The 25250-nt window shown below is 35.9% G+C and overlaps 2 protein-coding genes across 15 annotated transcripts in view; both read left to right on the plus strand.

Annotated features, from left to right (window-relative positions):
* LOC123547389 (cilia- and flagella-associated protein 43-like) overlaps positions 1 to 5965 on the plus strand; it is a 64971-nt gene extending 59006 nt beyond the window's left edge. For all 14 annotated transcript variants that reach the window (XM_045334452.2, XM_045334454.2, XM_045334453.2 and 11 more), the window contains 4 exons: positions 151 to 241; positions 901 to 981; positions 1676 to 1829; positions 4162 to 5965. In XM_045334452.2, the coding sequence (XP_045190387.2) occupies positions 151 to 241; positions 901 to 981; positions 1676 to 1829; positions 4162 to 4331 (496 nt within the window). In that variant the 3' untranslated portion in view covers positions 4332 to 5965. The remainder of the gene's footprint in view (positions 1 to 150; positions 242 to 900; positions 982 to 1675; positions 1830 to 4161) is intronic.
* Positions 5966 to 10002: 4037 nt separating this feature from the next.
* LOC123547392 (RRP12-like protein) overlaps positions 10003 to 25250 on the plus strand; it is a 47135-nt gene continuing 31887 nt past the window's right edge. The window contains exons 1-11 of the mRNA XM_045334464.2: positions 10003 to 10269; positions 12783 to 12985; positions 13684 to 13767; positions 14857 to 14933; positions 17197 to 17302; positions 17707 to 17823; positions 18213 to 18351; positions 21864 to 21991; positions 24357 to 24455; positions 24732 to 24823; positions 25120 to 25231. Of these exons, the coding sequence (XP_045190399.2) occupies positions 10122 to 10269; positions 12783 to 12985; positions 13684 to 13767; positions 14857 to 14933; positions 17197 to 17302; positions 17707 to 17823; positions 18213 to 18351; positions 21864 to 21991; positions 24357 to 24455; positions 24732 to 24823; positions 25120 to 25231 (1305 nt within the window). The 5' untranslated portion in view covers positions 10003 to 10121. The remainder of the gene's footprint in view (positions 10270 to 12782; positions 12986 to 13683; positions 13768 to 14856; positions 14934 to 17196; positions 17303 to 17706; positions 17824 to 18212; positions 18352 to 21863; positions 21992 to 24356; positions 24456 to 24731; positions 24824 to 25119; positions 25232 to 25250) is intronic.

Consider the following 25250-nt stretch of genomic DNA (forward strand, 5'->3'; position numbering starts at 1 on the left):
TGCTGGACATGTTATTCACTTAGGCTTTGCTTTATTTTATGTCATGCATTCAAATTTAAAATAAGTTCTTTTGATTTTTTTCTGTGCATTTATTGAGAGTATATTTTATCTTGTGAGTATATTTCATCTTTAAGTTGTTTGGTTTTTCAGGGAGCATAAGAAAATGTTGATGGTGATTGAAGATTTACAAAATAAAATGAAAGACGTACAGTTCATGAAAGTCACTCGTGAAATACAATTAGTAAGTAATTAGTCTGTTGACCAGAAATGGCCTAGTTATCCGGAATTATGTCCACAAAAATGTGGTAAAGGGAGTTCAAAGATAATACTACATAAGTGTAACAAAACGTTTGTTAGTAAGTTAAAAACTTTTTAAGATTCAGTTTGATTGTCAGTCATGAGAGGTAATGATTTTTTACACCCCTCATGCCTCCTAGTACTGGCTTAAACAGACCTCTGTGATTTATAACCATTGACTAGTACTCTGTGATTCCAGAGGACCAGGAAATAAAACAACACTGAGTCCAAAGTATTGGGAGACTTTAACAGTCTCCAAAAACCTTTAGATATTGTAAGAGTGTTAATCTTACAGCAGTTGCGACACTGCTGAGTTGTGAATATGTCGGTGATCCACGTTTTTATTTACACTATAAATTATTGGTGATTGTTTTATTTGTTTTCACTTTTTAGCATTGGACAAGAAATCCACAAAATTGGGGTATTCTCTTGGCATCGACAAATTGCCATGAGGAAAAAACAAATGAAAAAAGCCAACTCTTCTAGTTTAATCCAGTTACTTTGCCGCTCTGATATATATGATGATTGTCGGAGTTATGTCATGAAAAATTTGATGTTCACTCCATGTGTGATTGATTAACTTTGATTGCCATATTTTTACAGTTCCTCAACTCACCGGATTATGAGGGCAGAAAATCAGAGGAAGTTGGAAAATTGGAACTTACTATATTACAACAGAAAAGGGTAAGCAGTACTTATCTTTCTTTTTGCTGATGAAGTTTTACACTTATCAGTGTTAAATTGAATTACATATATGGGTATATATATAGATGTTGATATTTGTTACATAATGATATGTGATGAAAACAAAATCATGACTGGGGTAGAATATTAGCAGATAAATGTATATCTTTGTGAAATGAAATTTAGTGTAAACGTATTACTTTTACATGGGTTGTAGAGCAGATTTATCAGTGGTTGATGATTATTTCTAGATTTCAGATTATTTCCTGTGCATGCATCAAGCATTGCACAAAGCCAGCTGTCAAAGTCTGCCCTTACATGTATTCAAACCTGACACCTTAGGGTTAGAAGTCAGATGTTCCACTCCTGTACCACCAAATATCCCTTGAACAAAGTGCATGTACTGATTTGAGTTTAAGATAAACCAATTTTGACAGGTTTAATGATTTCACATTCAACATTTAGCCTGCTGGCGGCAAGTAATTTTGCCTTTGTGACCAGTGCAGACCAAGATCAGCTTGCACATCCTTGTAGCCTGATCATGGTCTGCACTGTTTGCTATTCAGTCAATAAATTTTCAGTGAAAACCCCTTTGAATAATAAGTGATACTGTCCAAACTGAGTGATGGACCAGTCTATTTTAGAAACTTAGCTGGGTAAAGGTTATTTATGTATAAATCCTGTGTTTTTTCAGATTCATGAGAAGACTTTAGATGATAAAAACAAAAGTCTGAGAGATTTAGAAAGAACAATTAAACAGAAAGAGAATGACAATGAACAGCTCCTTAAGGAATTGGAAGATCTTAATGTATCAGTACATGAGAGGAGACATATAGAACAAGTCAATGGTAAGTTTACAGATCTTAATGTAGCACTACATGAGAGGAGACATATAGAACAAGTCAATGGTATGTTTACAGATCTTAATGTAGCACTACATGAGAGGAGACATATAGAACAAGTCAATGATAAGTTTACAGATCTTAATGTAGCAGCACATCAGAGGAGACATATATAACAAGTCAATGGTAAGTTTACAGATCTTAATGTAGCAGCACATCAGAGGAGAAATATATAACAAGTCAATGGTAAGTTTACAGATCTTAATGTAGCACTACATGAGAGGAGACATATAGAACAAGTCAATGGTAAGTTTACAGATCTTAATGTAGCAGCACATCAGAGGAGACATATATAACAAGTCAATGGTAAGTTTACAGATCTTAATGTAGCACTACATGAGAGGAGACATATAGAACAAGTCAATGATAAGTTTACAGATCTAAATGTATCAGCACATGAGAGGAGACATATATAACAAGTCAATGGTATGTTTACAGATCTTAATGTAGCACTACATCAGAGGAGACATATATAACAAGTCAATGGTAAGTTTACAGATCTTAATGTAGCACTACATGAGAGGAGACATATAGAACAAGTCAATGGTAAGTTTACAGATCTTAATGTAGCAGCACATCAGAGGAGACATATATAACAAGTCAATGTTAAGTTTACAGATCTTAATGTAGCACTACATGAGAGGAGACATATAGAACAAGTCAATGATAAGTTTACAGATCTAAATGTATCAGTACATGAGAGGAGACATATAGAACAAGTCAATGGTAAGTTTACAGATCTTAATGTAGCACTACATGAGAGGAGACATATAGAACAAGTCAATGGTAAGTTTACAGATCTTAATGTAGCACTACATGAGAGGAGACATATAGAACAAGTCAATGGTATGTTTACAGATCTTAATGTAGCACTACATGAGAGGAGACATATAGAACAAGTCAATGGTAAGTTTACAGATCTTAATGTAGCAGCACATCAGAGGAGACATATATAACAAGTCAATGTTAAGTTTACAGATCTTAATGTAGCACTACATGAGAGGAGACATATATAACAAGTCAATGGTATGTTTACAGATCTTAATGTAGCACTACATGAGAGGAGACATATAGAACAAGTCAATGGTAAGTTTAAAGATCTTAATGTAGCACTACATGAGAGGAGACATATAGAACAAGTCAATGGTATGTTTAAAGATCTTAATGTATCAGTACATGAGAGAAAATATATAAAACAAATAAATGGTAAGTTTGAATGTCTGAATGTATCAGTACATAAGAGGAGACATATAGAACAAGTCAATGGTAAGATCAAAGATCTTAATGTATCAGTACATGAGAGAAAATATATAAAACAAATAAATGGTAAGTTTGAATGTCTGAATGTATCAGTACATGAGAGGAGACATATAGAACAAGTCAATGGTAAGTTTACAGATCTTAATGTAGCACTACAAGAGAGGAGACATATAGAACAAGTCAATGGTATGTTTACAGATCTTAATGTAGCACTACATCAGAGGAGACATATATAACAAGTCAATGTTAAGTTTACAGATCTTAATGTAGCACTACATGAGAGGAGACATATAGAACAAGTCAATGGTAAGTTTACAGATCTTAATGTAGCACTACAAGAGAGGAGACATATAGAACAAGTCAATGGTAAGTTTACAGATCTTAATGTAGCAGCACATCAGAGGAGACATATATAACAAGTCAATGGTAAGTTTACAGATCTTAATGTAGCACTACATGAGAGGAGACATATAGAACAAGTCAATGGTAAGTTTAAAGATCTTAATGTAGCACTACATGAGAGGAGACATATAGAACAAGTCAATGGTAAGTTTAAAGATCTTAATGTAGCACTACATGAGAGGAGACATATAGAACAAGTCAATGGTATGTTTAAAGATCTTAATGTATCAGTACATGAGAGAAAATATATAAAACAAATAAATGGTAAGTTTGAATGTCTGAATGTATCAGTACATAAGAGGAGACATATAGAACAAGTCAATGGTAAGATCAAAGAAATATGATAACATTCTACTTGAATATTCTGCTGTTTCCAAGTTGGTAATGTTCCAGACCCCTCTCTCCTATCGCTATGCTATGAATGAGCCCCTTTGCATTTTCTATACTGCTGTAAAATTTTGGTGTAAAGCACAACAAAAAGAACTACAAAAAAGTGCGTGTAACTTGTTTACAATATTTCACCATTTTCGCTCTCTTAAATTAAAGTGTATTACAGTGTAGAATTTAACTTAAAATTTTCATAATGAGGATAAATATTTTCATCTATCTTTTACAGCTGACCGTCGTTCCGATGCTGGATCAGAAAAACGGTACCAGGAGATTGTTCAGCGGCGGAAACTTGTGGATCTGGCTAAAGCACAAGCACAGGAAGTGGCTGTGTTACGAGCGGAAGTTGAACGTCTCCGTATGAGAACTTTCCCTGCTCTTGTACAGGTGGAACACTAGTATACTGGACTCAACTGTTTTCCTACAAAAACACTACATTTATTGTGCTTATGTGATATATGGTGTGAAATCTGTTGAAGAGGTTTATTTTTCAATCAGTTAGAATAATGTTGTTGCAATTTATGATACTTCCGTCTGGAAAAAAAAACGACCTCATTTAAAACATTTTAACTAAATCTGAAAGTGAGTATGTGCTGATGTTGTGTATGTGCTTTATGATTATTTCTTTGAATACAAAATTTGGCAATAAAGCTACACGGTGGGGAAAATAAACTGCTCTTTCTCCTAACACTCCAGCCTGAAAGTATGAAAGACAGAAAAGCGGGAATTTGATCAAATTATTTATATGACATGGTTGATATTGCCGAAATGTCAAAAAATTGATGTATGAGAATTTTTTAGCTGTGAAGCAGACAAATTAATTTCTGTCAGGAAAGATTTTGAGAGACTGACTGGGACAAACAAATTTCGTCTGCTCAATAAGGCACATTCAGTTTACCAGAAAAAAAATACTGAACACACACTGGCTGTCATTCTTCACCAAGTTTTATCTGTAGTATCCGTGGATGAACCATGCTCAAGTTCATTTAAAAGGATTCTGTTTAAAATCACTTAGAGGCCACCAGAAAGCTAGATATCTCTTTGAAATGACTCTCAAGTCATTTGCAAAATAAACTACATTATACATGTTTAATACATTTGATATAATTCACTTACAATGGGGTTTATTGGAATGTTATATTGTCAACATATTGCCAATTATTCACATTAACATGCTGTAGTGGATTATGATACAGCAATATCCGAATTAGTTTATGAGAGTTTTACTTAAACTCGAAATTGATTTGGCTTAAAACGATTTAATATGAATCAAATGAATTTATTATGTAAAAGAACATTGTTTCTTTTTCACATCATGTTTTTTTGCAAATCTCTATCCGTCCAGTTTATAAACTATTACTTAGAGATATATATAGATATCTTTTTATTATATACCTATATCAATTCTGTAATAAATCGGCTTGTATTTCACAATTAAATATGAACAGACAGACAAAAATTCCGTATTGTACCTTTTAAATTCCGTATTGTACCTTCCGTATTGTATGCTGCCGGACTATTTTTATTAATATGCATGTCCTGATTCAGTTATATAAATAGCGCACCTAAAACATCACTAAGTTCAATTTAATATCGATAAGCATTGAAGATTTTGTTCAAAAACAAAACAAGAATCAAAATGGTAAAGGTATATAATAAAAGGGTCATTATAACAGTAGCTTGATCTGGGACTTTGTATTCTGCTCTCGTGGATTTTGCAAGGTCGGATCACACTCGGCACTTGCGCGCCTCGTGAGATCCGATCTGGCAAAATCCACCCGAGCCGAATACTGCATCCCAGATCAAGCTACTGTTATAATAACCCTATTATATTTACTAGAACCCTGTCCAATTTATATTCAATCTGTGATAAAATTGATATGTATGTATTTTTGTTGTTAGTATTACAGAAAAAAATCTTATTTGTTTCTTTTGCATATTTGCATCTGTTTTTGTTTGTATACCTACTGGCAACAAATTCACATTCCTGTGTAAGAAATAATGTTATTACTGAAATAAAATCATGAATACAATTTGGTTTTGTTGTTGCTGTTGCATGTTTATCAGATCTTGAAAGTCAGTGGTGTGTGTGCCAAAATTGTTTACGCCACTGGTTACCGATTTTGGTTAAAACAGAAATCATTTGTCAAAAATAATTTGTATTAAGTACTTGCACCACGAATACTTGTATGAATTGCCTATCCATAGCATAAAGTTTCAAAATCAATCCAAAGGAACGTTACATTACTCAACTATGTCCCAAATACTGTTGCAATTTCAGCAAAACATGCAATGAAATTAAGGGAAATAGCTCTACAGAGCAAAAACGACTACTGATTATTTGAATCCGCCATTATGCGACTACCATTTCGTTTCCATATCTCATGTTTTTATTTCGATTTAATTGAGATGTGAAACCAAGATTTGTAGTCCTGTTTGGCGCCATATAACCTATACTGTGTTGGTGCGCCGTAAAACCCAAATAAATAAATTTCCTTTTCGCGCCATTTTGACCCCTATCTAGTGTCTGTTCAATGTACGTGAAGGAAAAAGCAATTAATGGTGTCTAGCGTCAATTAAATAATTCTGGATGAAGTTGAAGAGGAAAAACAATGGAGTTATTACATATACACAAGGCTGTCCACATGAATACAATTGTAACCGAAAGCATTTGCATCTTATTGAAAAAAAATCTGCATTGCATACAGATTCTCCCATTTACACTCTCAAATTAGTATATAGTTATAAAAGTGGAAAATGATATAAAAAAAATAATTTTATTAAGTCACATGCAGGATTCGAACCACAGCGTCCGTCCATTTTATCTAATGATTAATTTTAAATCATGTGTTCTATCCACTGAACCATTTTGGGTCCTAACTTGGGGATAATCCGCTGTCCTTTATATATTACACTTTGACAATTAGATAATTACTCAAAAGTTTAGCTATAAATATTGGAAATTTTGACCAAGCGAAATCTATAAATAGAATGAGCTCCTTGGTCGAGTGGTTAGCGTTCTCGCCTTCAAATCAAGAGACCCGTGTTCGATTCTGCTGTGGTGACTACGTTTTATTTTTATATTTATTTATTTATTTCTACTTTGTTCATGCGTTACCTTAAAGCTTATGATATTAATTCAAACGTTCAGAGATAATTTACACTTATTTAATTTGGCAAAATGGAATGACTATTGCCCGACGGTGGGATGAAGTAGTGCTTATAAAATACTGTCCATCACTAGCTTCATGAAAGTGCCTTCATGTTGAAGGTAATGGACGGAATCAGGCAATAAACTATGGCTCAAGTGAGCAGACGGAGGCGAAATGGCGTTGCAGACTCTGTCAATTATAGACGAGATATAGGAGAAATGTTCGGCTATTTCCTGTCTATTTTGTCAACGCATACGTGAAATTTTTAACTCTTCAAGAGTTCACAGGTAGCAGCCCATCACATTCTGAAGGAAAACGAAAAAGCCAGAGGGTGAGCTAAAACACCAACTTTATATAATAGCCAGGACTCGCCGTTTCTGCTTTACTTTATTTATCGCATACGACATTTTTGCAATATCATGCATACTAGTATTTCAAAATCAAACCAGAGGAATGTTACATTACTAAATTATGTCCCAAATACTGTTTTGCGATTTCAGCACACGTGCAACGAAATTAAGGGAAATAGCCCTACAGAGCAAAAACGACTGAGGATTATTTGAATCCGCCATTACGTGACTACCATTTTCTTTTCGCGCCATTTTGACCCTAATGATTAATACACTTTAACAATTGGATAATTACTCAAAAGATTAGCTATAAATATTGGAAATTAGACCAATCGAAATCTATAAATAGAACGGGCTAAGTGGCCGAGTGGTTAGCGTTCTCGCCTTCAAAACAAGAGACCCGGGTTCGATTCTGTTGTGGTGACTACGTTTTATTTCTATATATTTTTTCTTTCTTTCTACTTTGTTTGTGTGTTACCTTAAAGCTAAGGATATCAATTTAAACGTTCAGAGTTAATTTACACTTATTTAATTTGGCAAAATGGAATAACTATGGCTCGACGGTGGCAAAGAAGTAGTGCTTATAAAATACTGTTCATCGCTCAAAAGCAACGAGTAGCTACACGAAAGTGCCTTCATGTTGAAGGTAATGGACGGAACCAAGCAATAAAAAACCGCTCAAGTGAGTGGACAATGGCAAAATGGCGTTTCAGACACTGTCAATTATAGACGAGATATAAGAGAAACGTTCGGCCATTTCCTGTCTATTGTGTCAACGCATACGTGAAATCCTTAACTAATCAACAGTTCACAGGCACTTGCTCATCACATTCTGAATGAAATCCAAAAAGCCAGAAGGAAGCTAAAACACCAACTTTATATAATTTTAGCCAGGACTCCCCGTATTCTGGTTTACTTTAATTATCGCATACAACGTTTTTGGAATATCATGCATATTTCAAATTAATATAAAGCCAAAGGAACGTTACATTACTCAATTATGTCCACAATACTCTTTTGCGATTTCAGCAAAACATGCAATGTAATTAAGGGAAAGAGCTCTACAGAGCAAAAACGACTGAGGATTATTTGAATCCGCCATTATGCGACTACCATTTTCCTTTCGCGACATTTTGATCCCAATCTAGTGTCTGTTCAATGTACGTGAAGGGAAAAGCAATTAATGGTGTCTAGCGTCAATCAAATAATTGTGGATGAGTTTGAAGAGGAAAAGAATGGAGTTATTACATATACACAAGACTGTCCACGTGGATACAAATGTAAACGAAAGCATTTTACTGAAAAATCTGCATTACATAAAGATTCTCCCATTTACACTCTCAAGTTAGTATATAGTTATAAAAGAAGAAAAGATTAAAAAAAAAAAAAAGTAATATTTATTAAGTCGCATGCAGGATTCGAACCACAGCAAGTCCGTCTATTTTATTTAATGATCAATTTTAAATCATGTGCTCTATCCACTGCACCATTTTGGGTCCTAACTAAGGGATTATCCGCTGTCCTTTATATATTACACTTTGACAGTTGGATAATTACTCAAAAGTTTAGCTATATATATTGGAAATAAACGATTTTTCTCCCGTTAATACATGGGCGTACCCAGAGAAAAAGTAGTTTTTTCATGCGAGAATACACTTTCAAACTTACGTTACGTCAAAATACTTTATGTATGATGATATACAGGATAAAAGATTTATTTTCCGTAGATATCAGTAAAAATCATCGCACGTTCCAGAACAGAGAAAGACTCTTTCATTCCTTTAACCAACCTCCGCGCAATAATATTGTCAAACAATCTACTGCACAGATATATAGTACCTCGTGTGCTTCTCACTCTTTTAAATATCGACATTGCATGTAACGTTAGCATTGATTCAGATATCATATAACATAACACTTAACAATTGTGTTTAATTAAATCCTGGATTATTTGAAATAAATAAGAAACATTCTAAAAATAAATAATTGAAATAGACTGTCGTGTTAAAAATATTTAAACAAAATCCCAAGTAAAGATATTTCCATTTTTTAAGCTTTCATAAAACTAACATATAATTAATTAATGTTAACTCTTATCATGCATGACAGAATTGATCCTGCCTTTGCGACCAGTGTAGATAATTAACCGCCTGCACATCCGTGCAGTCTGATCAAGATCTGTACTATTCGCTATTTGGTCAGTATCTTTTTGGTAATCACTCCTTTTAACAGTAATGGTACTGTCCAAATTGAAAGACGGCCAATTTCATTATAGAAATTTAGCAGGGAAAGAGTTAACGCCGTTTGCATGTTGCACTTATAGTCTATAGCAGGAAGGTCTAATCCAGGATATAGCTGCCATAAATTAGATATGTATGTTAAAAATTCTAATAGTTACCAATACCTCCCACTATGAAATTAAAAATACTGCAGATCTACAACACATATAATCCCAAAATTAAGAAATCTGCCGTTTAATCATTTAATACATTTATTATGAATATAGATTTCGGTTTCCGTACATTTCCGCCTGTCACCTGTTCACGGTACGGGTAAGGTACGGGGATTAGGAGAGACATCCGATAGTCAACTTCCGGGGAAAATTGCACATGTTTATATTTTCAACTTTTTTAGGTTAGAGAAAAGAGAAAAGTCAATGATTTTGAGTCGTTAGAACTGAAAAAATAATGGGAAGTAAAACCAAAACAAACAGGCTCCCGAAACTACACAAAGGAAAGGCCAAAAGATGGAAGAAAGGTCATAGTTCGACATCTAATCCAGAAAAGAAGACGTTTAGAGAAGCTGCAAGGAACAGATTTTTCAATAAAACTGATGGTATATTGTTTTTGTCTGTACTGTACACATATTGCCACTGCAGTACTCGGTCACTTGTTTTTATGGGTGTAACGGGCACCGCCTTCCTAAGCCGGGGTTTAGGGGACAAATTCGGTTGGTAAGAGAAATACGAGTACGGGGTTCGAATCCGACTCGGGAATAAAGTTCAGACCTTGAAGTGAATCAACAATTCAAAAGTAGATATCACATTTAATATTCAACCTGTGTCTTATCCCAACTAATTTACAATGTACATATTAACAGTGTATAAATCCTACATGTTAGCAAGTGAGGGAACTCGACGCTTGTGCAGCGAGAGAAAAAACCCTCCCAAACAGTCATCGTTTATACATTTTATGCACATTTTACCGCGTAAAAAGATGTAACAATTGTTCCATTGGTCGCAGCAATAGTATCTAAGCAACACATTACAAAACAAAACTTCGTAAATTTCTTTATGTGCAATTGACCAACCATGCACAAGATGACATACAAGTGATAATAATTGGTTACTAGCGATGCACGTTCCAATCAAATGCCTCGTATCAGCAGACGACATTTACTAGAAGTCAAATAATAGAACATTAGCCAGTGTAATATAAAATATGTATGTCATCTGTGCAGGTCATTTACACAGTTGAAGTCTAAAAGATAAAGGTTTGTACCGGGCCTGTTACATGGGTTTAATATTTTTTCCAGGATAGATAAAGCCTTATTAAACAGGTCAGAGACTTCCTCTGGATTGAGAGACATAATTCTAAACATTGTCTCATTCGAAAGACAAAATGTCTTTTGATTGAAAGACTCAAAGCTGGGTCTTTTGCATATCGACGATACTGATATATTGGAAGACAAATATCGACGATACATCGATATTTCGATTATTAAGTTAGATTAACAATCTCTTTGTTTATGGGCATGCTATATACCTTCTTATTAATGTTATGTCTTTTTTTGCCTACTTTTTATATTACTGTTTGATTGTGTTGTATTTGTATATATACTTCGGTCACAAAAGGTTAAGGCCAGTGTTTTTTATTATTTTGTTACTCGGATTTTTGGCAGAAAAATGTTGACAGGAGGAGGGAAAAAAATAAAAATAAAAAGGCAGTAAAATTATAACATCTCCGACGAGTATTAAATTGATGATTGAATAGCAATTTTCAATGGTCTGATTGGCTGGTTTCATTTTTAGCATGTGCATACTTTTATTTTTAATTCATAAACTTTTCTGACCAAGATCTTTATTTAATACATTTTAATATTTATTTGTTGTGTTATAAGTCACACTGACACAATTTTATAGGTCATATGGTGACTTTCCAGACTTAAATGGTGCATCACCTCTGGGCATCATCTCGCAAGAATTGGCACCTTTGTAGAATGGCCTACCTTCCGTCAGCCAGCTGGATATCTTTTTCACATGATGACCTGAGTGGGGCTCGATCCCAGTGGTCAGGGGCACGTGATTCAAAGTCGGGCCACACTTTATTTTATATTCAATGGTCAGAAAATGACTGAAAGCATAAGTAGCTAGATAGCTCCCTGAAAAGGATTTGTATGCAATGGAATATATAGATAAATACCTCCAATCAGGCAACTTGTAATATATATATATATATGTCTTCATAAGCATATCACAGGGTTTTATCCCCTTCATAATAGGGTCCTTCCCTCAGAAAATATCTTTTAAATTATGCAGTTTTCCCCAAAAACTGACTTTACATAAGGTTTTTTATTCCCCTTTGCCCAAACACCAAGCTGTTTTTGCTCCAAATCACAGGCCTGGGCCCCTTTCCCTCCTGGTTAAAAAAAACACCCAAAATCTGAAACGGATGACTCCTTTGGCAGCACTTTGTTGCTCCTATACGTCATTCTCATGTAAATGTATAACTGCCAAAGGCATGTCAAATTCACATTCAATGTTGCCGTTGTTATTTACGTCGGGTAAATCTATGTTTTTCTAACATTTTGAGACACCGTTACTGACCGTAACCTTTACAGAACTTGTTTTTCGTTGTTTTATTCTCTATGCTAGATCACAAACCAAATATTCCGCTTTTCCATCGCGCATAAATCATTCAAAGACAATCTTAAATTTCACTCAAGTTTTTGTTTACGTACAGGAGACGCTTTCATTTGAGCGGAAATTGCGCCTATATGACACTGATGGATAATGCACTGACGAATATCGACGTTGTCGTCGTCGTCAGAATGCAGCAAAACATCGATCGTCGCCGAAAATAATTTTGAAATTTTTGAAATTTCAATTTTTATTTTTTTCGAAAATGACGAAAAATAGGGTCGGCGGGTCTGAGTAACGAAAAATCAAAGAACTCTGGCCTAAGGAATTCCATAGCAAACTGTTTAATACAGAGCTCGGCCTGGCATGCCACACATGTAAACGTATACATTTGTCTGAATTTTGTCATTGAAAATGCTTGATCACTCAGTATTTGTGAATGAGAGATGTAAAGGCTATGAACATTAAAGAAAGGTCCTTCTATTTTCAGGGCCTAGTGTGTTGACAGTTGATGCACTGGCAAAACATGACAAATCTCAAGGTGAGAATGATGCTGAATCCATGGTTACAGATTCTGACCAGCAGACAATGGGAACATTTAAAACGTGGGCAACAAACTGGACAGACTGTACAAATGCTACATTCAGTAAAGTTCATCGTTACTGGTCCTCTAACTCAGCATTACATAAAGAGGTAACTTTGTTTAACTAACCACAAAAATTCCTTGTATATTTGAAGATTTTTTTTCAATATCTACATTGTATTGTGTTAGGTTACTGCCTAAAGATCAGGGCAGAAATAAATTGAATGTCATTTTATCTGGAGTGATATTAGTAATTATATTGATAATGGTCATCGCTTAATTTCTGTTGAAAAATTTGAATTAGAAATTAGATAGTTAATGCCTCTTGTATGATAATATTTGTGAGGAGGTTTCATCATTGGCATAGGAGCAATTTCAAAGTTGCGGGGATTGGCGACAAGCTGAACCTACCCATACTTTCCCTACACATTTTTTGACAACCTGAAAAGCCCTGAAAACAAAAGTAAAAAAAAACTAAAAAAAAAACCTTCCTCTTATCGACAATATCGGCGATATATGACCATTTTTTGTGGATTCGTCGTAAAACCCAACTCACTTACTCACTTATTGACAATAGACATCGCATCAAATCCTTCTCAGTAGTACATCTACATTTTCTCTACAGTTGGCATTTTTCCCCATTAATCTACTGTTACTTCTAAGAAAAGTCAGATTTTTTGGCCGAAAGTTGGGGTGGAGGCTAAAGCGCATGCTGCCCCTCTTTGCTCCTACGCCTATGTTCATCTCACTAATCATGTTTGTGAATATCATTTATAATTATCATATTCTTATACTGCTCCTTTTACAGATACTGGCAGTATTGGCTGCAGTGACAGAGGTCATCAAGACTGAAGGTGGTAAAGAGACGGAGACAGAATATTTTGCAGCACTGGTACGATTTCTTTTTTCAGATTTAGGGCTGTCTGAATCATTTTGTAAGCTTGTCTGATTTATATTAAGTCAGAAATTAGCATCAAGGGTCAATATCTTTCATTTGCAAGCCTACAAAACATGTCTCTAATTTTGATAGCTGTTTCATGGCAGAAATATTTCAGTTATTTGTAGAATTGTTGTAGGATTCAGGTATGTTGCTCTCATTATATAGTGCTGTTTTCTTTGTATAATTTCAGTATGGAAAAATAAATTAAGTTATGCAATTACTAGCGAGGTTGTAGAATCATCGGATGCCTGTCATCCATGAATTGGCCACCACTGCTTGAAAGAAGGTCTAAAATAAAAAGGTCTAAGCAAGTTTCAACCAAACTTCAAAGGGATTTTTCGGTGGTGTTCTTTTTGAATCCTTCTAATCAAGGTCACCCCTGCAAAATTCAGGAAAAAAATAAAAAAATGTTCTCAGAAACTGCTGGCCTAATTTTCAAGCAACTTCACACAAATATTAAATAAATGTCCCGCTACGAAATTCTTTAAATCATTATGTTTTATTTATAAACGAAGATGCTAGGAGTTTGAGCTAGTTTTCCCATTTACTGTATATATACATTGAGAATCTTCTCCTGAAATCAGTATTCCAATTTCAATATAATTACATAGCAATGTTCCTTAGGTAACCCTCTACCAAATTCTTTCAAATCATGTTTTGTTTAAAAACATTTTTCTGCCAGGGAGTGGGGCCACGTTTCCATCTATGGCTATATGGACAAATTCAAAGATGTTCTACTCTGCAACTGCTGGCCCAGTTTCAGCATAATTTCACAGCAATGTTTACACCACCAGATTCCTTCAGGTTACTTTGATTTGTCTAAAACATGACTGCTAGGGGCTGGTAGTTTCTCTATATGAAGTTAAAAAATCTTTGGAAACCACAGGTCTGATTTTGAAATAATTTCACAGAAATATTCCTTAGGTGACCAGTCGAGTTGTGAAACTCAAGTTCGCAATTTAGAGCCATCATAGCTCTCTTGTGATGATTGTATTTAAGTATAGAAGTTCAGTCAGTATTTCAGTGACTAATATTTTTCAGATGACGGCCTTGGAGAGTGCAGAAGGTGTTGAATCTCTTACAGCTATTGTATATCTTCTCTCACTTGTCTTAAAGAGGTATGTTATTGTAGGTCAAGGTGCCATACTTGACTACGGCACCTTGTTTGCAAAAAAACTTTTCCTTGGCTTCATTGAAGAGAAGAAAAAAAAAAACAAGGGTTGAGTGTTCTCATGGTTTGCCAAAGGCTAGGTTGTTTACAGTTCAGGGTTGTATAAGATGTTGTTTAAAACTGCTTTCTGTAGTAGCAAATTGCTTGCAATGACTACAGTATTAGGGTTATCAAAAGTAGAAATGAGCCGCACCATGAGAAAACCAACATAGTGCATTTGTGACCAGCATGGATCCAGAGGATGCGCAGGCTGGTCAGGATCCATGCTGTTCGCTAACGGTTTCTCTAATTGCAAAAGGCTTTGAAAGCGGACAGCATGGATCCTGACCAGACTGCGCAGATGCGCAGGCTGGTCTGGATCCATGCTGGTCGCAGATGCACTATGTTGGTTTTCTCATGGCGCGGCTCAAATATGGATACATCAGATTTTTTATGGATAGTAGGTGCAAGAACTTTATAACCAAATTGTAGGTGTTTTTTTATTTGAATGTATTCCTTTATACAGATCTGGGTTTTTCAGGACTGGTCCTGATTTCAGGCATTTGACTGCCAGAATTTCCCTATATAACTCTATTGAAAAAGACATTTCAGGTGTTAAAATGTTGATTTTCAAGCTTTCTTAGCTCACATGTCACAAAGTGACAAGGTGAGCTTTTGTGATCGCGCAGCATCCGTCATCTGTGCGTCTGTGTGTCTGTCCATGCGTAAACTTTTGGTTGTGACCACTCTAGAGGTCACATTTTTTATGGGATCTTTATGAAAGTTGGTCAGAATGTTCATCTTGATGATATGTAGGTCAAGATCGAAACTGGGTCACGTGTGGTCCAAAACTAGGTCAGTAGGTCTAAAAATAGAAAAACCTTGTGACCGCTCTAGAGGCCATACTTTTCAATGGATCTTCATGAAAGTTAGTCAGAATGTTCACCTTGATGATATCTAGGTCAAGTTCCAAATTGGGTCACTTGCCTTCAAAAACTAGGTCAGTAGGTCAAATAATAAGAAAACCTTGTTACCTCTCTAGAGGCCATATTTTTCATGGGATCTGTATGAAAGTTGGTCTGAATGTTCATCTTGATAATATCTAGGTCAAGTTCGAAACTAGGTCAGCTGCGATCAAAAACTAGGTCAGTAGGTCTAAAATTAGAAAAATCTTTTGACCTCTCTAGAGGCCATACTTTTGAATGGATCTTCATGAAAATTGGTCAGAATGTTCACCTTGATGATGTCTAGGTCAGGTTCAAAACTGGGTCACGTGACTTCAATAACTAGGTCAGTAGGTCAAATAATAAAAAAACCTTGTGACCTCTCTAGAGGCCATATTTTTCATGGGATCTGTATGAAAGTTGGTCTAAATGTTAATCTTGATGATATCTAGGTCAAATTCGAAACTGGGTCAACTGTGGTCAAAAACTAGGTCAGGTTTAAAAATAGAAAAACCTTCTGACCTCTCTAGAGGCCATACTTTTGAATGGATCTTCATGAAAATTGATCAGAATGTTCACCTTGATGATATCTAGGTCAAGTTCAAAACTGAGTCATGTGCCTTCAATAACTAGGTCAGTAGGTCAAATAATAAAAAACCTTGTGACCTCTCTAGAGGCCATATTTTTCAATGGATCTTCATGAAAATTGGTCAGAATTTTTATCTTGATGATATCTAGGTCAGTTTCAAAACTGGGTCACCTGAGCTCAAAAACTAGGTCACTATGTCAAATAATAGAAAAAACGACGTCATACTCAGTTCAAAATTGGGTCATGTGGGGACAGGTGAGCGATTCAGGACCATCATAGTCGTCTTGTTTTTTTTAACTGAATCCCAGGCCTGTTAGTTTAATTTAAACGTATTTATTCCCAAGAGTATGTTACATACCTGTACAATTACAAAAACAAATTAACATTATATTAAGAAAAGGATAAGAATGAAAGACAATGTCTTATAGAATTCTTCTCCTGGCCTGTTTATAGGTAATATTTTCCAATTATCATATGATTTTGCAAGATGGTCCGCAATTTAGCTTTATGTTGATTGTTGGTGGAAAGTTCCGGGTTTTCAGCCATTGACTACTTACATTCTCTGAAGAATAAAATGAGAACAGTAATAAGGTATGGTGAGATAGAGAAATGAAATTGATGTCACAAGTAGTAAAATAAGGTATTCAGATGACTGCATCATATTTAAAATACACAATGAATGTATGTATGTTTTACAGAGTTGCTGTTCCTGTTTTGAGAAGCAAGTTTTCCGAGGTGGCCAAGTGTTTACTGGACTTGATGGGTCAATATGCTGATGAAGATGCCACTTCTCTACTGAAATCTGTGAGTTTATTGACATTGTCCTTGTATTTTACATCAATGTGGGTTCCAAACCTTATTTTGGGTGTAGAATTCTTCATGTGCTGGCTTACGACAGGTTGGTGGTTTAATCCAGGTGCCCACCTTTGACAAAAAATAATGCATGGTATTGGAGGGGCACCTGGGGTCCTCAACCGTCATAAGCTTTTAGAGTTGCCTTGTGACATAAACTCTAAAACCAAAAAGAAATATTTTATGTCCCAAAAACAGTACAAACATCAAATATCAAATGAAGTTAATATTTTAAATAAGTATACTTATATTTGATGGATTAATAACCGGTACAATTACTGTTTTAAATTTTTCCTAGATGTAAAATTTACTGTGTAGATACTGTATTGATTGAAGTATGTATGCTTCGTTTACAGTTGATAACGTCTCTCTCGTTTCTGTTACGTTCACAAGAACGAGCCATATGGAACAACTCCTCCACCCAGCAAATCTACAAAGGTCTTCTGACTTTCATAACCCACAAGAAACCAAAGGTAATTTTTCCTTTTGCATATTTTCAAAAAGAGAGATCACTTATCTTCATTTATAGATTATGTCAGATTTGAGTGGGAAGGAAAACAATTTTCTAGTATATTTTAAATAACAGGGTCATAACAGGTTGATTCTGTGACAAATGTTGAAAATGAACTTATTTGAAATATTGTAAGTCAGTGAAAGTATTGAATGGAAAAGGAATTTGTATCCATTTTGTTAAAAGTAAATGAATATTCAAACTAGAAGTTGAAAATGGAGAGAAATTCTAAAAAGTTGCAGAAAAGAAGAAAAACTTAATGAACAAGAAGTGTGGAGTTTTTGTAGTGCATCATAATTAGACTAGTATTGTCTGGTGGTTAATGAATTGTAATAAAATGTTATATTACAGATTCGGCGAACAGCACAGCAGGGTGTATGTATTGTGTTGAAGGGAAGCCTGTTTATGTTGCAGGACGGTGCGCCAACACATCATCCAGCAGCTGCCATGACAGCCAAACACTGCATACAAATTATCGAGGCCACTGGAGGTTTGTAAATGGGGAATTTTATTTAAATGTGGTGTTCAAGGTTTTTTTATGCCCCAGTTTGGGACTTGTATATGGGAGTCATACTATGTTAACATCTCTTTTGCTTCTTTTATGAATGGCAGAAAAAAATTATTTCCAAATTTGCAAAATGAAATATCAAATAAAATTTCTGTTTCATTCTCTCGTTGTTATTTAAAGCTGAATATGTACACAATACAAAAGCTTTTTTCGTAGTTACAATTTTTGTCAAGATTAAAGTCTTGTTCAAGTTTCAGGGAGTTTATTATGTCTCCCCGAGGAGACATATTGTTTTTGCCCTGTCCGTCCGTCCGTCTGTCCGTCCGTCCGTACGTCACACTTCATTTCCGAGCAATAACTGGAGAACCATTTGACCTAGAACCTTCAGACTTCATAGGGTTGTAGGGCTGCTGGAGTAGACGACCCCTATTGTTTTTGGGGTCACTCCTTCAAAGGTCAAGGTCACAGGGGCCTGAACATTGAAAACCATTTCCGATCAATAACTAGAGAACCACTTGACCCAGAATGTTGAAACTTCATAGGATGATTGGTCATGAAGAGTAGATGACCCCTATTGATTTTGGGGTCACTCTGTCAAAGGTCAAGGTCACAGGAGCCAGAACATTGAAAACCATTTCCGATCAATAACTAGAGAACCACTTGACCCAGAATGTTGAAACTTCATAGGATGATTGGTCATGAAGAGTAGATGACCCCTATTGATTTTGGGGTCACTCCGTCAAAGGTCAAGGTCACAGGGGCCAGAACATTGAAAACCATTTCCGATCAATAACTAAAGAACCACTTGACCCAGAATGTTGAAACTTCATAGGATGATTGGTCATGAAGAGTAGATGACCCCTATTGATTTTGGGATCACTCTGTCAAAGGTCAAGGTCACAGGGGCCTGATCATTGAAAACCATTTCCGATCAATAACTAGAGAACCACTTGACCCAGAATGTTGAAACTTCATAGGATGATTGGTCATGAAGAGTAGATGACCCCTATTGATTTTGGGGTCACTCCTTCAAAGGTCAAGGTCACAGGGGCCTGAACATTGAAAACCATTTCCGATCAATAACTAGAGAACCACTTGACCCAGAATGTTGAAACTTCATAGGATGATTGGTCATGAAGAGTAGATGACCCCTATTGATTTTGGGGTCACTCCGTCAAAGGTCAAGGTCACAGGGGCCTGAACATTGAAAACCATTTCCGATCAATAACTAGAGAACCACTTGACCCAGAATGTTGAAACTTCATAGGATGATTGGTCATGAAGAGTAGATGACCCCTATTGATTTTGGGGTCACTCCGTCAAAGGTCAAGGTCACAGGGGCCAGAACATTGAAAACCATTTCCGATCAATAACTAGAGAACCACTTGACCCAGAATGTTGAAACTTCATAGGATGATTGGTCATGAAGAGTAGATGACCCCTATTGATTTTGGGATCACTCTGTCAAAGGTCAAGGTCACAGGGGCCTGATCATTGAAAACCATTTCCGATCAATAACTAGAGAACCACTTGACCCAGAATGTTGAAACTTCATAGGATGATTGGTCATGAAGAGTAGATGACCCCTATTGATTTTGGGGTCACTCCGTCAAAGGTCAAGGTCACAGGGGCCTGAACATTGAAAACCATTTCCGATCAATAACTAGAAAACCACTTGACCCAGAATGTTGAAACTTCATAGGATGATTGGTCATGAAGAGTAGATGACCCCTATTGATTTTGGGGTCACTCTGTCAAAGGTCAAGGTCACAGGGGCCTGAACATTTAAAACCATTTCCGATCAATAACTTGAGAACCACCTGACCCAGAATGTTGAAACTTGATAGGATGATTGGTCATAAAGAGTAGATGACCCTTATTGATTATGGGATCACTCTGTCAAAGGTCAGGGTCACAGGGGCCAGAACATTGAAAACCATTTCTGATCAATAACTAGAGAACCACTTGACCCAGAATGTTGAAACTTCATAGGATGATTGTACATGCAGAGTAGATGACCCGTATCGATTTTGGGGTCACTCCATTAAAGGTCAAGGTCACAGGGACCTGAACATTGAAAACCATTTCCGGTCAGTAACTTGAGAACCACTTGACCCAGAATGTTGAAACTTAATAGGATGATTGATCATAAAGAGTAGATGACCCCTAACGATTTTGGGGTCACTCTGTTAAAGGTCAAGGCCACAGGGGCCTGAACATGGAAAACCATTTCCAGTCAATAACTTGAGAACCTCTCGACCCAGAATGTTGAAACTTCATAGGATGATTGTTCATGCAGAGTAAATGACCCTTATTGTTTTTGGGGTCACTCCGTTAAAGGTCAAGGTCTCAGGGGCCTGAACATTGTTAACCAGTTCTGATCAATAACTTGAGAACCACTCGACCCAGAATGTTGAAACTTCATAGGATGATTGAACATGCATAGTAGATGACCCCTATTGATTTTGGGGTCAGTCTATTAAATGTCAAGGTCACAGTAGCCTGTTCATGTAAAATCATTTTTTGGAAATAACTTGAGAACCACTTGACCTACAATGTTGAAACTTCATAGGATGATTGGACATGCAGAGTAGATGACCCCTATTTTTTTGAGGTCACTTGATCAAAGGTCAAGGTCACAGGAGCCTGAACAGTGACTTGAGAACCACGAGGCCAAGAGTGTTGAAATTTAGCGGGATGACTGGACATGCCAAGTAGATGATCCCTATTGCAGCCAACCATCAGTGTCTCTTTGACTTTCGCTCCTGACCCCTATTGACTTCTTGCCTATAGGACTTTGCATTGGGGGAGACATGCGCTTTTTTACAAAAGCATTTTCTAGTTTTTTCAAATATTTTGTAAAGTTACTCTTCTGCCCGTGTTTGGATCTAGACCTGTCCCCCACATCAGATTAAAATGTCATTGTTAATTATGTCTCCAACACAACTGTGTTGTGGGAGACATATTGATTTACTCTTGTCCATCTGTGTGTGTGTCCTTCCGTCTGTCACAAATCTTGTCCGCATTCTTTAAGTCGAACATTTCTCATCCGATCTTCACCAAACTTAAACAAAATGTGTTTGCCAATGAGGCCTCGGCCAAGTTCGATACCTAGCCAAATTGGCCTAGGCACTTCGGAATATGGCCCTTGAAACATTGTTTTTGATAATCAAAGCACTGAAAGTCTGATTGGGAAATCATGTCAGATGATTAGGCAGTTGAGGTCTTGGTACATGGTTGACTCATATACTACTATTCAGATGATTAGGCAGTTGGGGGAGACATGCGCTTTTCTCAAAAGCAGCTCTAGTTTTGAAGAGATTTAACTATTTAGCTCCAACGTATTTTCTAAAACAAATGTGGAAAAGTGTACAATTTTTTATAATTTGGGAAAAAGTGACCTTTCATTCATTTTGTCTGTTTGTTTTCTAAGAATTGTTTTATATTTTCAGTATTTAACCTGGAGTAAATTGTAATACTATATATATTTTCAGGTATGGGAGAGGCAGTTGATACATTACACACGCTATCTCTTCTGAGACAAATACTTCCTGTGTGTGCCCAGCATAGTGTGAAAACAGCATGTGAAACAGTACTCAAAGTGATGACTCTAAGTAATGTGGTAGGTGCATACCTGTGTATTCATTCTGATTTATAGTGATAACAGTGCACCAGTTAGGATTAAAAAAGGGCAGGGTGCTGGCCATGATGCCCCCCCCCCCCCCTGTCAAAAAATTGTAACTGGTGCTTGCTTAGGTGCATTTTAACATATATATACTTTAGGCAAGGAATTTTGCATACTTTTGGCATTAAAATTAGGCACACTTTTGGCATGGTATAAGGCATACTTTGTGCTTTGATAGGCTAGGTTTGTCATCTCTATTATACTAAGAATGCTGCTGTTCATATTTTACTTGGCAGTTTCAGAAATTTTTGAAATACAGGCATGAAATGGTGGCCTCTGGTGCCTTTTTAGGTCTAAGTTTTGAGGTATTGCTGGGGTATATTACTCCCCTCTTGATTGGGTGGTCAGGGGGCTCTCCTTCAGGCAAAGTTGTTAACTTACAATAGGCTAAATGCAAGTTTAGCATTTCAAATAGAACATATTCCGGGTATCCAAAATTTTATATCCGGGTATGGTTACACTTTTCTAAAAACTCACTTTAAACAATATTTTCAACATTTTTGAAAAATTATTATGATGCAAAGACAGTTTAACAGCATTTTACGGTATCTGACATTAAAGTTTACAGTGTCCCTACATCTTATTAAACTAATCTCAAAGAAATGTGCACGAAAAATCGGCAGTTTTATACAGCAGATGACAATCTACTTTCGATTTCAAAAGCTTTTTAAATGGTCAAGGTAAAAGATTTTCCTATTTAAATTTGATTGTGGTCGATTTTTATCAATTGGATTTAAATGTCTGTTGTCTCGACTTAAGTTTTAATTGTGTATAAATGGACATTTACGTCCGTGACCGAAAACGAAAGTACAGTTTGACAGGCGGCGCGAAAATGAAGATAATTTTCAGACTGGTTAGATATTGTTTTAACAATAAGCTTCAGTGATCTTAATGCTGGTGTAGCAGACTAAATCGGGCCGACTACAGCAGGTAATTGTTTGCCAATTATGTCAATGGCCCCCGGCGTGTATCACTCGATAAAAAGGTGCAATAAAGCAGTTAATTATAACCACTGAGGCAAAAAAGGGAAGGTTGGCTAAAAAGGAAATGAATGAATGGAGCACTGGATAACACTAAACCATTAGGTTGTTGCATACCTATATATTCATTCTGATTATAGTGATGATGCTAAGTAACATGGTTGGTTGATAGCTGTACATTCAGATTAATAGTGATGATGCTAAGAAATGTGGAAGGTTTATGCCTATATATTCATTCTGATTTATAGTAGCAACTCTTAAGAGGGCAGGTACATACCCGTGTATTCATTTTCAGTTTATTCATCACCATATTTATATCTCCCAGAAGTTGCGAGGAAACTTTGTTTTGGTCCGGTATTCCAACAGCCCATCAGTCTGTCATAAAATTATGGCTCTTTCCACCCCTCCCACCCCACTCCCTTGAGTGATTTTCAATTAACTTAGCACGATTGTCTGCCATGTGATCAGATGACATGCAGAAAGCAACTTTCAGTGTAACTGTCTTCCAATATGGATTTGATCTGAATACAAACTGGACTGTGATTTTTAGCTCCACTTTTCAAAGAAAAAGTAGAGCTATTGCACTCGCCCCGGCGTTGGCATCTCCGTTGGTTAAAGTTTTTGATAAAGTCAAATATCTCTGTTACTATCAAAGCTATTGACTTGAAATTTAAAATAGTTATTTACTACCAAAGTCTACACCAGGAGAAACAATCTCCATAACTCTATTTTGAATTTTGACAGAATTATGCCCCTCTTTAACTTAGAAATTTTGGTTAAAGTTTTTGATAAGTCAAATATCTCAGTTACTATCAAATCTGTTGACTTGAAACTTAGAATACTTATTAACCATCAAAGTCTACACCAGGAGACACAATCCCCGTAACTCTGATTTGAATTTTGATAAAATTATGCCCCTTTTTAACTTAGAATTTTTTTAAAAAATTTGATAAAGTCAAATATCTCTGTTACTATTAAAGCTTTTTGTTTGAAACTCAAAATAGTTGTTTACAATCAAAGTCTACACCAGGAAACACAATTCCCATAACTCTGATTTGAATTTTGACAGAATTATGCCTCTTTTTAACTTAGTATTTTTGGTTAAAGATTTCAATAAAGTCAAATATCTCTATTTCTATCAAAGCTTTTGACTTGAAACTTAAAATACTTATTTACCATCACAGTCTACACCAGGAGACACAATCCCCATAACTCTAATTTGAATTTTGACAGAATTATGCCCCTTTTTAACTTAGAATTTTTTGTTAAGTCAGATATTTCTGTTACTATTAAAGCTTTTGACTCTCTATTTGTTCCTACAGATGGTAACAGCCAGCAGCATGCAGGTCTTGCACAGTTTATTCCAGGCCAAACCTAAACCCGAAAGCTTGCCAGCAGAACTTAACGCACAGATTATAACAGTAAGTATGAATTTGCTCTTAGCCTACCCGCTTAGCTCAATATGGAGAGTGCAGAGCTAGGAATCGAACCCAGGGCCTTCACCTCCATAGCCCTTTCGACCAGTGTGCCCATATAACAGAGTGGTAGCTAGTTAAATGTAGGATGAGCTAGAAATACATTCATTCTGAATTTTTAATTTTGATTCATTCTAAAGTCTTCAGACAAGTTTTTTTTTTCTGTCTTTGATATTCCTTTATGTACTATCAGACTATTAACTAGTTTGTTTTGATTTTAAGGCCCTTTATGACTACCAGCCCTCAGAAAATGATGTCCAACCAACATTGGCATGGCTAGTTGTTATGGAAACGGCACACATTAATCTTTCCAGGTAAATGTTTGATTGAAAATCTTGAAAAAGGTAAACAATTTTCTCTTAAGAGATACTATAAACTTGGCAATACACATATACTGAAAGTGACTTCCATTAATATAAAGTTACATTCCTTGATAGATCTGTTTTTTTTTTATGAAGAGTAATCCCCTTTATTAGCATAACAGCCATTTTAAAGCTTCTGAAAGGTTACAAACAAACCTAACTATAGAGAAGAGGATGATAAATTGTTGAAAAATTTAAGTCTCACTTGTAAGTTATCAAACGGTATGATTAGGTATTAAATATTTCAGTTTGGATGGGAAGTTGTGCATGAGTCATTTACCGAAGCTGTTCTCGGCTGGGATGGTGTGTATGTTGTCAGTGAAGCCAGAAATAACTCAAGCTGCAGCTAAATCTTTGAAGGTAGTACTTTTCCTTGAGT

The sequence above is a fragment of the Mercenaria mercenaria genome, chromosome 9 (genome assembly GCF_021730395.1).
Source record: "Mercenaria mercenaria strain notata chromosome 9, MADL_Memer_1, whole genome shotgun sequence".
NCBI lineage: Eukaryota > Metazoa > Mollusca > Bivalvia > Venerida > Veneridae > Mercenaria > Mercenaria mercenaria.